This window comes from Brachypodium distachyon, chromosome 4 (assembly GCF_000005505.3).
Source record: "Brachypodium distachyon strain Bd21 chromosome 4, Brachypodium_distachyon_v3.0, whole genome shotgun sequence".
NCBI lineage: Eukaryota > Viridiplantae > Streptophyta > Magnoliopsida > Poales > Poaceae > Brachypodium > Brachypodium distachyon.
Window position 1 is genome coordinate 11,010,207 of NC_016134.3, and position 16,311 is coordinate 11,026,517.

The 16,311-nt window shown below is 48.7% G+C and overlaps 2 protein-coding genes across 3 annotated transcripts; both read left to right on the forward strand.

Moving 5' to 3' along the window:
• Positions 1-4,046: 4,046 nt before the first annotated feature.
• On the forward strand, positions 4,047-7,866 carry LOC100820933 (pollen-specific leucine-rich repeat extensin-like protein 4). The gene is made up of 2 exons (XM_010240720.3): positions 4,047-4,634; positions 4,854-7,866. The coding sequence occupies exons 1-2, from the start codon at positions 4,047-4,049 to the stop codon at positions 7,377-7,379; spliced, it is 3,114 nt and encodes a 1,037-aa protein (XP_010239022.3). The 3' UTR covers positions 7,380-7,866.
• Positions 7,867-10,523: 2,657 nt separating this feature from the next.
• LOC100835151 (alkylated DNA repair protein ALKBH8 homolog) lies at positions 10,524-12,314 on the forward strand. 2 transcript variants are annotated; one of them, XM_024463252.1, is made up of 4 exons: positions 10,524-10,840; positions 11,079-11,107; positions 11,351-11,549; positions 11,833-12,314. In XM_024463252.1, exons 1-4 carry the CDS (start codon positions 10,558-10,560, stop codon positions 12,093-12,095), a joined length of 774 nt encoding a protein of 257 aa, XP_024319020.1. In that variant the 5' UTR covers positions 10,524-10,557; the 3' UTR covers positions 12,096-12,314. The 2 variants fall into 2 exon arrangements, with proteins under 2 accessions (XP_024319020.1, XP_003577273.2); XM_003577225.4 differs by having other exon boundaries at positions 10,528-10,840; positions 11,351-11,554; positions 11,781-12,314.
• Positions 12,315-16,311: the final 3,997 nt, after the last annotated feature.

Here is a 16,311-nt window from a genome sequence, read left to right on the forward strand (position 1 = left end):
AGACAATATTTCAATGGGGTGGTCATTTACATCATGTGGAACATTTGGAAGGAGTGCAACCGCCGTATCTTTCAGACCGTGGCAGCTCCTGCTTTTGTTGTCGCGTTGCTTGCCCGTGACGCAATTGATACCCATAGGCTTGCTTTCCATTGCGTGACCGTGCCGTGAGGTTTCTTGTGGTTCTTCGGTTTTTCTGCCCGACCTACCGGCCAGCTGCGTTTGGTCCGTTGGGATAGTCTTTTTCTACTTCGTCTTTGGCTTTTTTCCTTGTTTTGACCTCGGTCGCTTGTACATATACTTGGTTTTCTCCTTCTAATATTGCATGGCAGAGCTCCTGCCTTTCACGGAAAAAACCCGATAGAAACCACCATAAGTAACTATTCCTTGAGATTCATCAATTTCCTTCTCGGCAAGGATGACATTATCTAAATGAGGATTGACATTATCTAAATGAGGATTAACATTAGCTGGAAGCGCGATGCCACCCGTGCAATCAGAGCAACTCAAGATCACTATCGTTTGGTCTTTGTTTAGTTTTGTTCTACCTCAGTCAATCTGACTGTATATTCTTTCTGTATGCAAGATTGCAAGTGGACCACCGGGTTTTATACGCGGTTGATGGACTGGCTTATAATTTGCGTTGAATTTACTACTTTACTAGTATGGTGTCTGGCTGCTCTGAGCGATGAATCACGTCCTCGTCCGCTGCCCTGCGTGTCTCGACGCGCGTGTTTTCGCCAGAGTCGGACAGCCGTTCCATCGTGCTAGCTTAGCCGACGAGGAAGAACAGAGTAGGACCATATCTACTTCACCGCCGCACCCGCACCAGTCAGAAACGGCTTCAAGCGCGTCTGTAATCTGCCGGCTCAATCTCTCCGAGATGCTCATGTGGCTGCGTTCATGGGTGAGTGTACGTGTGTGTTTGCGAGCGTCTGTGTTTGTTTGGTTGTTTTTAAGCAATTGTAGGAAAAATAAAAGCACTGAAATGCTTGCATTCTCACATGATCTCCTGTCACAGTGAATCGTAATGCATTTTCACATGATCCTATCACGGTGAACCGTAATTTTCATTTGGGGCTTTTGTTGCTCGAGCTTTATATAGCCGGAATTCATTACGGCGTGTAAAGTTGTTGGACAGCTTTTGCTTCTATTCTTATTCATAATACATTGGAACTGTGTGCAGGAGATCGATGGGACTTCTCGCCTCCACGAAAGATGAAGTCAACAATTCGTGATGACTGTGCCACATGCAACAAGGAACGGTAGGGCAGCGAGGCACCCTTTCTGGTAGTGCGATGCGGACGACGCGGCACTCACCCGTACAGGTCGCGAAACGTTGACGCCAAAACATGGAAGATGGTCACGTCGGGCTCAGATCTCCTAAGCTGCTCACGAGGATCCACGTCACAGCTTGACTCCCAATGCCTCTCATACCCACGCCCACGCGCTGCGCAACTCAAGCTAGCCATCGCATATATGAAATGAATTAAATCTTGATCATATGATCGTTTGTCCAGGTAGGTGTAGTTTTCTAGCACGGTGGGTCGGATTGTTTTTCATTTGGGATCGATGTTGTGTTGTCTGGTCTTTATATATATACTCATGAGGCTCGATCTTACATTTATTTCTAATTTATTGAAGTAGATAAAGTCATTGAACTTGACCAACGAGTAGGAATGTGTGGAAGTTCCATAAAGGTGTTGAAACAAAAATAAAGACATTGCCATGGAAGATGTGCAGGGTATATGCACCTCATTATGTAAATTGTAATGATTCAAATAATATGCAAAAGGGGTACCTTGTGAAACAATGTAACATATTTCCTTCGTCCCTGACTCAAATTTGTCCATGAATATATTTATATCTAAAAAGCGTCTAAATACATGTGATATTTCGTCAACTTAATTGGGACGGAGGGAGTACGATTGTTCAACTTCTTGAACTGGATGGTTACTAGTTCCTTTTGAAATTTAATCCTCCCTCTGATACAAAGTAAGTGAAGTTTAGTCTTTTAGGTTTTTTTTTGAGAATCGTCTTTTAGCTAAAAAGAAAAGCTATTTCTTCTCTCCTAGGCTGTTTGGGCCAAAATCCAGGCCAACTCTTCTCTCTCTCTCATTCGTTTCCACCTGGACGAAGCCCAGCACCAGGGCCCAACCGACCAGCCCGCTCTCTCATTCTTTCTTTTTCACTATCGGGCCTATCTCTGCCCTAGCTAGCCCATCTCCGACTCCCACTCGATGGCCGCTGCCGTTCCAGACTCCAGAACAAGTTCGATCGTGCGTTCGGGAGCCACGACAGCGATATGCATCAATGCATGCATTCTCACACGATCAAATCACAGTGGATCATAATTCCCATTAGTAATTTCTTCTAATTTCCTCATTCATAAAACATTGGAACTGTGTGCAGGAGAGGAGACTCCTAGCTAGATGCCACGAAAGACCAAGTCAACAACTCGTGATGACTGTGACAAAGGCAACAAGAGTAACGTTAGGGCGGCGAGGCACCCTTTCGGGTAGCGTGATGCGGACGACGCGGCACTCACCCATACAGGTCGCGAGACGTGGACGACATGAGACGGATGATGCTCACATCGGACTCAGACCTCCTGTTCGTTCGGTCCTTACTCCTAAGCTTCTCAAAGACACTATGCGATCAAGCGCCGGCGCAGCTAGAAGGTCAACCAGGATCCATGACACAGCTTGGCTCCCAATGCCTCTCATACCCACGCCCACGCCCACGTGCAGCGCAGCTCAAGCTAGCCATCGCATATATGAAATGAATTAACTCTTCATCATATATATGATCGTTTGTCCAGGTAGGTGTAGTTTTCTAGCACGGTGGGTCGGATTGTTTTTCAATTCGGACGTTGTGTTGTCTGGCCTTTATATAGTCATGAGGCTCGATCTTACATTTATGTTTAATTTATAGCAGTAGATAAAGTCATTGTACTTAACCAACGAGTAGGAACGTGTGGAAGTTCCATAAAGATGTGTTGAAACAAAAATAAAGACAATTGCCATTGAAGATGTGCTTGGTATGTGCACCTCACTAATTATGAAATTATTCAAATAATATGCAAAAGGGGTACGTTGCGAAACAGTGCAACATACTGATTTTCAACTTCTTGAATATTAGAACTTACTAATGACATTAATTTGTTGCATTTATTTCACATTTTTGTGGAGGCTTCTTGAAAAGAAAAGCTATTTTTCTTGAGAGGAAAAAGGAAAGCTATTTCTTCTCTCCTGGGATGTATGGGCCAAAATCTTCTCTCTCTTTCTCTCTTTCTCTCTCATTCGTTTCCGCCTGGACGAAGCCCAGCACTAATTAAGGCCCAACGGACTAGCGCGCTCTCTCGTTCATTCTTTTTCTCTATCCGGCCGCTCTCTGCCCTAGCCCATTTCTGACGAGAGAACTGAGCGGGAGGCTTCCAAGCACGAATCTAATCTCGAATTCTCAAAAAAAGAAAAATCTAATCTCGAAGACAAAATCACCTGGCTAGAAAAACGAAAGTCGATTTATTTTTTAAAAAAACGGAGCTGTAAATTAGGAAAACTATCCTTTCCAGGGATCGAGAGAGATCAAGAAGAACATGCGTTACACGTGAATACGTGATCTACAAGTGAAACGGCCGGAGAACGCAAATTAAGCCAAGAGCCCGCCGGCATTGTAGGCCGATCGTCGTTGAATTGAAGGCGGTCGTCCGTTGTAGCAGCTAGGTGGACGTACGCACGCCATTTGAGGCATATATGCAGGCCGCCAAGGAAATCCCCATGCCGTGAAACCCATCCCATTGTTCCTCTCCTCGCCCCAAATTAAGCGCGGAACACGCGGCCAGCCTTCCAGTCGATGGCCCGGCTACAAACGCGGGCGGCCGGCCACCGCTACCTATTCCTGGAACACCGGCGAGACAGTACATCGCCTCCATATATCAGCAACCCCATGGCAAAGGAGACGCTGTCTGAAAATAATCTATCGATCCACTGATGACGATGAAGCACCATCGAGGGGCGGCGCCGCCGGATGGGCGGCGGCTGGCGGCCATGCTGCTGCTGCTGCTGTTCGCGGCGGGGGGTATGTCGGTGGCGAGGGCATTGCCGTTGAGCAGCGCTGAGGCGTCCTACATCGCGCGGCGCCAGCTGCTGGCCATGAAGGAGGCCGAGGCCTCCGCCAGCGTGAACGTCGGCGGGGGCGCCGTCGGGGAGGGCGCCGGCTTGTCGGTCGGCGGCGAAGCCAGTGACGACCTCAGAGGTGTTGGGGGTGAAGGCGGCGAGCAAGGAGCGCCCGCCAGCGGCCCGGCTGCCGGCGGTGGTGAAGTCGCGAGCGGCCCGGCAGAAGGCGGCGGTGATGTCGCGGGCGGCCCGGCTGCCGGCGGTGAAGTCGGCGCTGAAGTCGCCAGTGGCCCGGCTGTCGGCGGCGGTGAAGTCGGCGGTGTCGCCAGCGGCCCGGCTGTCGGCGGTGAAGAAGTCGGCGCTCCTGTCAGCGGAGAAGTCGGCAGTGACGGCGGTATCGGAGGTGGCGGCGCAGCAGACCCAGACGTCCCCACCGACTTCGAGTTCGACGACCGCATCAAGGCCAGCTCAAAGAGCTTCGCCAACGCCCGCCTCCGCCGTGCATACATCGCGCTCCAGGCATGCATTATATGGCGTCTCACTAATTCAGACCAAATTTCATTCAAATCAATGAATTTTCCGTCAAATTTTCTTTCCACTACTACACCTCAATTAAGATAAAATTCAAAGAAAAAATCAAACCTTGATTGCATTTTTAGTCAAGTCCAAATTATTGAAAGTTCAGTGAATTTATTAATCGTGGCTGAAATATTTCTGAAAGCTGAAATTTGAAACTAGGCATGGCGGCGGGCCTTCTACTCGGACCTCAAGGGGTACACAAACAATTGGGTGGGCACCGACGTGTGCGCCTACAACGGCGTCATCTGCACGAATGCGTTGGACGAGCCCAACACCACGGTGGTGGCCGGCATCGACCTCAACGGCGCCGACATCGCCGGCTACCTGCCCCCCGAACTCGGGCTCCTCACCGACCTCGCCTTCTTCCACATCAACACCAACCGCTTCTGCGGGATCATCCCTCGGACAATGTCCCGCCTCACCATCCTCCACGAGTTCGACGTCAGCAACAACCGCTTCGTCGGCGTCTTCCCCTACGTCTGCCTCGACATGGTCTCCCTCAAGTACCTCGACATCCGCTTCAACGACTTCGAGGGCGACCTCCCGCCGAAGCTCTTCAACAAGGACCTCGACGCCGTCTTCGTCAACAGCAACCGCTTCGTGGGCCCTATCCCAGAGACCCTCGGCAACTCCACCGCCTCTGTCGTCGTGTTCGCCAACAACAAGCTCGTTGGTTGTATACCCAAGAGCATCGGCCGCATGGTCAAGACACTCGACGAGATCATCTTCCTCAACAACAAGCTTGACGGCTGTCTGCCGCTCGAGATCGGGCTTCTGAAGAACACCACGGTCGTCGATGTCTCCGGCAATGGCTTTGTCGGCACACTGCCCAAGGAGATCGCCAACATCGACAAGCTGGAGCAGCTCGACGTGTCCAGGAACATGTTCAGTGGCATCCTACACGAGTCCATCTGCCAGCTCCCGGCGCTCGTCAACTTCAGCTTCGCCTTCAACTTCTTCAACTCCGAGTCTGCCCCTTGCATGCCATCAGACAAGGCCGAGGTGAACCTCGACGACAGAGACAACTGCCTCGGCGCGCTCCGCCCGGCACAGAAGACCACGCTGCAATGCGCACCCGTGCTCGCGCGCCCCGTTGACTGCAGCAAACATGCGTGTGCCGGTTACCCGACGTCGGCGCATCCTCCTATCGTCGGTCCATATATGCCAGGAGGATCACCAAAACTGGCACCAGTTGTGCCGGGTCCAATTATTTCGCCATACATGCCTGAGAACCCAACACCACCTCCGGTGCCTCTCCCTAAGACCTCACCGCCGGCAGGCCATGCTGCTCCGCCACCTCCTAGTGCCGACTGGCTCCCTGGAACCCCTGAGCGCGAGAGGTCACCGCCGCCAGAAGTACAACCTCCTCCTGTTGTCCTCTCACCACCACCGGCTCCCGTCAAGACATATTCTCCACCAATTTTTGCATCCCCACCACCAGCTCCAGTGACCTATCCACCTCCTCCGGTGAAGTTACCCCCGCCACCCGCTCCAGTGAGCTCTCCACCTCCCTCGGTGAAGTCTCCACCACCACCAGCTCCAGTGAGCTCCCCACCTCCTCCAGTCCAGTCTCCTCCACCACCCGCCCCCGTGAGCTCTCCTCCTCCTCCACCTCCTCTCGTGAACTCTCCTCCACCACCCGCCCCCGTGAGCTCTCCTCCTCCTCCGATGAAGTCTCCGCCACCACCCGCGCCCGTGAGTTCTCCCCCTCCTCCGGTAAAGTCCCCTCCACCACCGGCACCGGTGAGCTATCCTCCACCCCCGAAGAAGTCTGAACCACCACCCGTTCCTGTGATCTCTCCACCAGCCCCACAAAAGCCTCCACCTCAAGAGAAGACTCCACCGACACCCACTCCCAAGATCTCCCTACCACCGCCACCTGCGGAGAAGAAGACCCTACCACCACCGGCACCTGTAACCTCACCACCACCTGCGGAGAAGAAGTCGCTGCCACCACCGGCACCTGTCGAAAAGAAGCCCCTACCACCACCGGCACCAGTTAGCTCACCGCCTCCGGAGGAGAAGAAAACTCTACCACCACCTGTTGAAGAGAAGAAAACTCTACCACCACCTGTGGAGGAGAAGAAAACGCTGCCACCACCTGTCGAGGAGAAGAAAACTCCGCCACCACCCGTCGAGGAGAAGAAAACTCGGCCACCACCCGTCGAGGAGAAGAAAACTCGGCCACCACCCGTCGAGGAGAAGAAAACTCTGCCACCACCTGTCGAGGAGAAGAAAACGCTCCCACCACCTGTCGAGGAGAAGAAAACGCTCCCACCACCTGTCGAGGAGAAGAAAACCCTACCACCGCCGGGCCCCGTACAAGTGAAGCCTCCGCCTACACCAGCTCCTGTGAGCTTGCCACCTCCTCCGGTGAAGTCTCCACCACCACCTGCCCCGGTCAGCTCGCCACCTCCTCCGGTGAAGTCTCCACCACCACCGGCTCCCGTCAGCTCGCCACCTCCTCCGGTGAAGTCTCCTCCTCCACCAGCACCAGTCAGCTCACCACCACCAGCCCCAGTGTCATTGCCTCCTCCAGCACAATCCCCACCACCGGCGAAAGAGGAATCACAACCACCTCCCGCGGAATCGCTTCCTCCACCGGCGTTCGAGAACTTCATCATGCCACCCGTCAGGGGGACCAAATACATGTCGCCACCACCTCCTCAGTTCCAAGGATATTAAGCGTGGCACTATTGAGAGAATTGACGACATAGACGGCAGGGAGCAAAACCAATTTGGGCATAATGAAAGCATTCCATGCACATCCACACACACATGTAACAAACTGTCATTTGGCGGCTACGTGCATTCATGCATGTATACGTGACTAATTAATTCACTTCAAATTTAATTATACACGAATGTGTGTGTGTGTGTGTGGGAGAGTGTGCAAACTAATTAAGTTGAGGCGGCCAAATGTATGAGGTAGGCAATACATGTGATTCATGATGCCTTGTGTGTTCTCTTTCCTCTTAGACAAATGTAACTCTTTTTTTCTGAGAAGAAGATTGTTTGACATCGAAGAAACAAAACCTAACAATGTAAAATGGTGTTCTGATTTGTATTATTTTTTTGCTTTGGAGCTAGTTGTAATAGCCCGAAACCAACCCTTTTCCTTTTAAGTCCTTTTGGACTTCTTTATAATTTAATTATTGTCATCATCTTGTCATGCTCATGTCATCATCAACATTTTGCCATCTCATTAGCATCATCTCAAATGAAATATTTTTCGCTCGCACAAAATGTCACTTTTTTTGTGTTGTCATTTGTTGTGCTTGTAAAAGCCTAAAAATTATTTTATAAAAATCCTAATTTGGTTTGACAAAATAATTCCGGGTTTAATTAAACCTAGTCACTTGTCTCTTATTTTTGTTGCAAAATTTGTATTTTTGTTTCAGGCTTTTGTTGGCCCAAATGCCACCTAGCAAACCCTAGTTTTTCATAGCCTATAAAACTACCGCCTAATCCCTTCTCCCTCCTGGCCGCTGCCAGCACCTTCCTCCTCCCGATCCCCTTCTTCTTCCTCCCTTCTGTTCTTCCTTCCCTGGCTCGATGTCCTCCCATGGCCCTAGCTCCCCACGGCCTCCCTCTCTCCCGTGGTCTTCCTCCTGTCTCCCTCCCTCTCACGAGCTACTCCTCCCTCCCCTCTGGCCCTCTCTCTCTCTCTCCCTGGCTCCCTCTCTCACGCGCGCCTCCTCAAGCTCGTTGGCCAGAGCTCCCGCGCCTGCAGCTTCGCCCCACCTCGCCGTCGGCCTCCACCACCAGCAAGCAGCGCCTTCCTCCTCTCTGCTCTCTCTTCTTGCTGCTGCTCCACATCTCCAGCGCCTACTGCTCCTGGCCGCCAAGCTCTCGGCCCGTCCATCTTCTCCAGCAGCGCCACCAAGCACCTCCGGCGCCTCCCCTCGCTTTCCTCACCTCGACGACCTCCCACGCCTGTTGCTCGCTGCCGGTGCTCGTCCTCCGCCCCGCGCCGTCGAGCACCTCGCCGTCGCCTCCTCGCTGCTGCTCTCCTCGTCGACAACCTCGCCGCCGGCAGCGCCCCCACCTTGCAGCGCCGCCGCTCGCCCATGGGCCACTGCCGCTGCCGCTCTTCGTCAAGCCCAGCAGGCAGCCCAAGTCAAGCCAGGCCCGTGGCCCTTTTCCCCCTCTCTAGTTTTTCCTTTTTTTTGTTGTTATTAATTAAACCCTGATGTGTGGGCCCTGCTTGTCAGCTGCTGTTGCTTAGCCTTGCCGCTGCTGTGTTGTTGTTGCCGCCGCTCCGCGTGCGCTTCGTCGTGCCCCTGCCCAAGACCTTGCTGTGCACTGCGAAGATCGACGACCGACGAACCCCAAAGATGGAGCCATGTACTCCTACTTTCCCTATGTGTACGACTACTTCGTCTACCTCGGCTACTTCCTCTACATCGCGACGCCGCACGTGTCCAACGTATAACGTGCGACCGTTCCGTAAAGCCGACAGTTCTTTGTTGTAGACCCGTAGGTTGCGATTGTTGAAATGCATGTGTTGTATGAGATGCCGTATATGTATCGATAATATTAGTTGCAGGTACGTCATTGCCACTGGCGTATGCAACCCCAACCGAGTTGTGTTGTTTGGTGTTTAGTAAATAGGTTAATCACCTTACACCTTGGTAGACGTTTCTCTTCCTCTCATTAGACGTTGTTATTAGGGTGTCTCTCCAGATATTGCTGCTGCTGCATAACCCCACCATATTTATCCATCCTTTGAGACTTGTTACATAATTAGATTAGTTCTCCCCGTAAGTCTTGCGAGTACTTTGTATTCAGTTGCTTTGCAACGTTGTTTCCTTCAGAGGTTCCAGCAGAGCAGGTGAGCCGCTAGTTCTTCGTGGAGCACGACGTTGGATTCGATATTTAGCCAGGAGATCCAGATCAAAGTTCTGAGACTCGTGGCGGGTTTCCTTCCAGCTTCCAGCCTCTTCAGGCCATGCTGTATTCTTGTCCGTACTCAGGCATAATTCGACTTTCGCTGATGTAATGATGTAATGTTGGGACATGTGTCCTCTCTTTGTAATAATTGTTATTCTGCTCTTTGTATGAGTTTTGTAATTACTCTCTTCTGTAGAGTTTTGGCAATGATATTCATGTTGCAAAACTGTGCGATGAGCACATTAATGCATGTATGTATTGAAGTGTTTATCGTAGGTTAAGAACCTAAAGCTTGAATTATGTAAAAGTTAGCAATTTGGGGCTAAATTGCATAATTCCGGTCCAAGAGTCTTACACTAGTCTAGTAAAAAAATGATGTAGTACCATTAATCACCAATATTTATTTATAATTATTTAAATTCTTTAAACTTCTCCTTTCAAGATGGCATGCCGCGTGAATAATCTCGGATTCAAGGAAAAGAAATAAGTAGTAAAGAATGGATTCTTGAAAGGAGAAGTTAAAGAATTTTGATACTCTCTCCGATCAATATTAATTGTCTCAAATTTGCGCAAATATGGATGTATCTATGTCTAAAAAGCGTCTAGATACATGTAATATTTCGACAAGTAATATGAATGGGAGGGAGTAGTACAATTGCATTCCATGAGGTGTAAACATGTCACTGTAAGCAAGACACACATCTAATCCTATAAACTGAGCCACCTGTGATAATCTAATCTCAATAAAACTGAAATGGGCACACATATGTCATGAATTTTCCTATATAACTGAATTTTACAAAATTCCGTCAAATCCTTTATTATTCTATTTCTAGAAACACCCTGGAAACAAAACTATCTTCTCCCAGGGAATTTACTTGCAGTACCCATATGAGAAGATTAGTTGGTGTGCCTGAAGGCGGATTCTATGTGTTTACGTAAACTCCAGGAGAAACACGGAATCTGCAGAATGGTGGTAGACCGAAACAGAGTCCAGGGAGCCCTGCATCAATTCATGGCCGCCGCCGCCGCCAGCTACGACGACGACGAGCTCCGCGGCCGTGCGGCGCTGCGGGAGGCCTTCGGAGACTCATCGGAGAGCGAATCCGACGCGCCCCGCGAGGAGGATCCCTCCCCAGTGGGCCGCGGGCGGTGGAGGTGGGAGGCGGTGGCGGGGGTTAGGGGCCTGTGGCTGTGCGCAGCCTTCCTCTCCGCCGACGAGCAGTCGCGCCTCCTCGCCGCGATCCAACGAGGTGAGCCGGCGGCGGGTCCGCCCCCATTTATCCCCTCTGCAAAGATTGCAATCTTCAGCTGCGCATCCTGTCCAATTTCGTTATCGAAACAAAAAATAATTCAATTTGGTTCGATCCATCAATTCTCAGACGAAATTCAGGTCTAGATTTTTATTGCTTGAATAATGGGTTATAAGTGTGGATGAGGCGATTCTAACTTTCTGATTGACGATGTGCCCATTTGTGCTTATTTTTGCAGAAGGATGGTTCATTGATGCACACAACCAAGTAAGTTTATTTCCCCCTCTATTGTCTCAGGATCTGACTAAATGTGCTTGCACGCATACCAGAAGTTCCATCAACTTATAGATGTACTTTACCGACTAAATGTGCTAATCGGTTATTGCTGTAAAAGTTCCCCCAAGGGCCAAGGCAGTACGAATTTACAGCAATGTGCTCCCTCATCAAATGCTTTACATGTTCATCAGTGGTTTCTAATGTTGAGAATTGTTTCTAAAAAAATCCGTTTAGGCAATGAGATTCGGTGATCTCCCTCCATGGGCTGTCGAACTTTCTGTGCTTGTTCGGGAAGCTATTTGCGTTGGTGATGTCAATGTTGACTTCGGCCCAGATTCGTCCGAGGAGAATGAAGATTCATGTCCATTGCCGTCAGATTTGCTGTGGAGGGAGCCTCTTTTTGATCAACTGATTGCAAACAGATACAAACCAGGTGAGGTGCGAAACTGTTAATTCTTCTCACTAATTTCAGAGCACTGTGACCAACATAAAGCACATGCTAGCTCGCAATGTTGACTAGAATATAACTATACCTGCCGCTGATGATTTCACAACATCAAACAGCCTTGCCATAAGCTATATTCACAATCATAAAATTAATTAGCAGGGTGCATTGTTTTACTCCTGCTATGTAATGCAACAGTTTGTTAATGTTACAATATAGGGTATCTGTGCTCATGTTGATCTGATGCGCTTCGATGATGGGATTGCGATAGTGTCTCTCGAGTCTGCTTGTGTGATGCACTTCAGTCAGGAAAGCACCGCCTACGATATGCTGAAGAACGATGAGAGTGAATTTACAAATGTTCCTGTCTACCTGAGTCCTGGCTCACTCGTTGTAATGTCAGGCGATGCTCGGTACCACTGGAAGCATGAGATAAACCGCAAGCCGGGTGCTCAGATATGGAATGGCCAGGAGCTTGAGCAGCATAGAAGAACTTCAGTTACATTGAGGAAACTCCGGGCTTCTCCCAACTGAAGTTGACATGGTTAACACTTGTATGATGAGTAATGTTAGCTTTTGGTCAATTTTGCACTGATCATTTTGCAGCATATCATGTAAACTATAATTAGGTTGCTAAGAGCAACCAACTAAATGTCCTTGGCATGTGAAAATACAATGTTATGGTATCTGAAAAGGCATGGTTAACACTTGTTGTATGATGAACAATGTTACGTTTTGGTCAATTCGTGCTGATTATTTTGCAGCATATCATGTAAAACTATAATTAGGTTGCTAAGAGCAACCAGCTAAATGTCCTTGGCATGTGAAAATACAATGTTACAGTATCTGAAAAAGCATACCATAATAAACAGTACGCATGTGAACCCTTTTTTCAGTACTGAGATAAATCAGAAAATGACCCTGCCCAATTTGACTGCAGCCACATGTGACGTTTTTTACTTAAACAAAAATCTTTGCAAAAAAGGGACAAAGCCTCCGGCAGGAAAGGTAAAACTTGTTGTCGACACCTCATTTTATCAGGATACTCTGTCAGGTTTCTATGGTGCACTCTTACGCGATGACAAAAGTCAGTTTATTGCCGCGGAAAATGAAAGAATTCCCTTTTGCGCCAAAGCTCATGTTGTGGAGGCAATGGCCCTTCATTTGAACTGTCTCTAGCACAGTCGGAGACGGTCACAGGGTGATCACAAATGCGGATAAAGCGGTTGTGATCAAGACCATGAAAGATGGTGGGCGATCTTCAACCCTAGGTGCTGCGGTTCATGATGATTGCTACCGTCTTGAAACAAGTTTGTAAGATTGAGCTTTGGTCATTGCGCGTGAAGCTAGTCAAGTTGCCCATGAACTAGCACGACTAGCAAGATGCTCGGCCTTGGGAGTTTCATTTGAAAGAGGCATGAAATTTCAAAAAAAGAAACCATCATTGCAAATGGTGTCAATCAACATGGGGTATATAGATAGCATAATTCTTTGCTTCCAACAGGCAAAAAGTTGCAATCAACAAAATCCACCAGAATTGAGACACAAAAAGGATAAATATATTGTTCATTATGTCAAGATAAAATCAGATAAAATATAAGATACAAGTTGGCTCAACAATCGCACAGAACATTGAACATTACAAAACGGCATGTCACCCAGAACTCAGTATATATCAACATTTAGTATTTAATTAAGCCTCACTGAATGAGAGTTTGGACTTCCAAGTAAACAATAATCGGCAACACTATCAAAATGATAAAACTAAGTCAACTGAACTTCTGTTAATCCATTAACCAACAATGTGGTTACATACTCAATGTCATGCACAGATTCTTAGCCACCAGACATCATCATTAATTGTCAGAGGTAGCAGATACAGGTAAACAGCGAATAAGTGCGACATGGACATGACATACTACAGAACAGCTAAATAGTCTACTGCGCGATCAGGGAACTTCTGATACATACATGCTTATCATCAAACAGCAGAATCAGCATACTCTGCGATGCAGATCTCCTTCAGTATGGGAGAGGTGATCAGCATCATCACATAGTATGGTGTTGTGAAGCACACAGTCCCCAGTGCCTGCCACAACGAGAAGCAGCTGAATGCAGAGAGTACAATAAAGATGTAGCTAGCAAATGTCACCACAAAAACCAGATTCTGCAACAAGAACATGAACAACTAAAATTAGAATGTTTCAATGATGCAAATAAATAAAATTCATGAAAGACACTGCAGCAGCACGTATCCCTCTCACACACAAACACACACGCAAATCAAATGCTAGGTGTAATAGCCCGAGAGCAACGCTTTACTTTTAAGCTCTTGTTGGACCTGTTTGTAATTTAATTAATGGTGCCATGACATTTACATTTGCATCCATGCCATGTCATATCTACCTTTTCTTCACATGAATTTTAAAATCACCACTTCAACATGTTGTTTGAAATCTTGTTGTTAGAGTTTGCTAGAAGATTCAAATAGGAATCTTCCCTCTTTCTCTTTTGTGATTTAAATTCCTTTTTCCTACCTTTGCAAATGACATTTGAATGGGTTTTGATTTAAACCTTTACCCCCATTTGAATCTTTCCAAATAATAGTACCATATTTGAACTCTCCTACTCCTGAGCTTTTCAAAATGGTATTTGAAATTTGAATCAAGAAAACAAAGTACAAACAAAACTATTTGCAAAAGAGAAAACAGAAAAAGGAAGAAGAAAATCTTACCTTCTTACCTTCGGCCCGAGTCGGCCCAGGCCCACTCGGCCCAGCTACGCACGCCCGCACCCCACAGCCCCGCTTCACGCGCGCCGCCCCGCGTTGCGCCTCCCAACAGCGAAGGCGTAATTTTCCCGAATACGCCACCTCTCACAGAGCGTCTTCTACCTCTGCTTTTCTTCTCCGAGCAGTGGGGGCGCCCGCGCCACGTCCTTGTCGACAGCGACAGGAGGGCTCCGCGCCGCCTACTTAAGCGCAGCCGTGCCTCCTCTCCGCACTAGTGCAAGAAACCCTAGACGGGTCCTCCTCCCTCCTTTTCTGCGCGCCGCCATCGCCCTTCTTTTTCCGAGCCGTTAGCACCGCCGCGTCAAGCCGCCGTCTCCGTTGTCTTCAAGCCCGGCTGACCGTGTCACAAGATCCCCGACGTCGACTACTTCCTTGGGGCGCGAGGAATTCCGCCGAGATCGACGTCAGCCACGCCTAGCTCCTCTTCTTCGTCTCCGGCCGCCGACGAGTCTTCTTCAAATTCCGGCGAGCTCCCTCCTCTTCACCGGCGAACTCTTGCTCGGTGAGCGTCGCCATGACCTCACGCACTCGTGCCCCCTTTCCTCCCTCTCTTTAGCTCACCGAAGCTCTAGGTTACGACGACCGTGCCCGGGACGCCGCTGGCGAGCTTCTACTCCATGCCGTGCCGGTGCTCTAGGGAGGCTTGCATGGTGGCCGTCGAGCCACCTTGCCTCTGCCGGTCTTGGAACAATGAAAAGGCCGAGCCTTTGCTCCGCCGTGCCGTGTGGTCGCCGCCGACGAGCCTCTGCCGTGGCCGCCGCGCGCGCCCACAAGCTGCTGTCTCCTTTTGGTTTAAGGAAGCCGAGTGCCTGGACCTTTTAAGATCCGAACGCTCAGCCCAACTGGCCGCCTGCTCCGTCCGTTTGCCGACCGGAGCCGAGGGGCGGGTTCGATTCTCTGCCTGCGCAATATTAAAACCTCAATTTTTGGGTATTCACCGGTCACTGACTAGTGGGCCCCATGGACCCACCTGTCAGCTACCTGGTGCACTGATGCGCCCGGTGAACCAAGTCCACGCACCTGATCTGTTTTGTTTTCCTTTTGTTTTTTTTGGTTTATTTGCAGAAAATGTGTTATCTTGTTTAAATCCTAGCAAATGCATGCTAGATCCAATTTGGGCAAACCATATATGTTTTGGAATCAGAAAAATGTAAGAAATGTAACTGTGCATTTAGATTTCCACTTTGAGGTTTCGAATTTCAAATCTGTCCCAGATTTGAAATTCAAACTTACAAACTTGTGTAGCTCCTAGTTTAAAATCTGTAATGCTTTTGAACTTTCTGTAAAGGTGTAAAATATTCCTTGGAACCTTTACTTTATGACTATGTCACTGTTTAGAATATTTGGGTGAAGTATAGCTACTGTTATCATCCATCTTGCTAGCTAATGGATAATCTATTTCACCAAATGCCTAGATCTCTTGTTAAAGTTGAATGCATCATCTTATCACATAACATGCATCTTGTTTGCGCATCACACTCTATGTATGCTTATTTATCGTACCTTGTGTGTGTTTGGATCTTATCGTTAGAGTCTACGCCACACTCCGCCGACGAACCGGGTTCCCACACCTACTCGGACCCTCTCTCTCGGTGCCCAGCGACCGAGGATCCAGGCAAGTAGCCATTCCTTGACCATGTTGTTTATACCCAATGCCTCTCTTTCATTCTTGCACTAAGTTACTTTCTCAGTCTTGTCACGATGCCTCTAGGATTGCATAACTTTTAGTCAGCTCTACTCAATTGCCTTTTGTCTTCTTACGTGGCCTATTACCATGTCACATGTTAGTTTATTGCCCTGCTTGGTCATTAGAAGTCTTGCTTAGATTGCTAGTCTAGTGTCCTTATTTGGGGTTATACAGTTGCTACATCCACATTCTACTTCTTGTATTTAAATTGCAATTATTAAACTGTGACATGTTATTACCTGCAACAAGGCAACGATGGGAGGCCGTGCTCA

Excerpts from the sequence above, each read along its gene's own strand:
- LOC100835151 (XM_003577225.4), top strand. The coding sequence starts at position 10,558 with ATGGTGGTAGACCGAAACAGAGTCCAGGGAGCCCTGCATCAATTCATG. Across the intron at positions 10,841-11,078 it reads CCTCGCCGCGATCCAACGAG|AAGGATGGTTCATTGATGCA; the intron begins GTGAGCCGGCGG and ends TTATTTTTGCAG. Across the intron at positions 11,555-11,780 it reads ACAGATACAAACCAGGTGAG|GGTATCTGTGCTCATGTTGA; the intron begins GTGCGAAACTGT and ends GTTACAATATAG.
- LOC100820933 (XM_010240720.3), top strand. The coding sequence starts at position 4,047 with ATGCTGCTGCTGCTGCTGTTCGCGGCGGGGGGTATGTCGGTGGCGAGG. Across the intron at positions 4,635-4,853 it reads GTGCATACATCGCGCTCCAG|GCATGGCGGCGGGCCTTCTA; the intron begins GCATGCATTATA and ends ATTTGAAACTAG.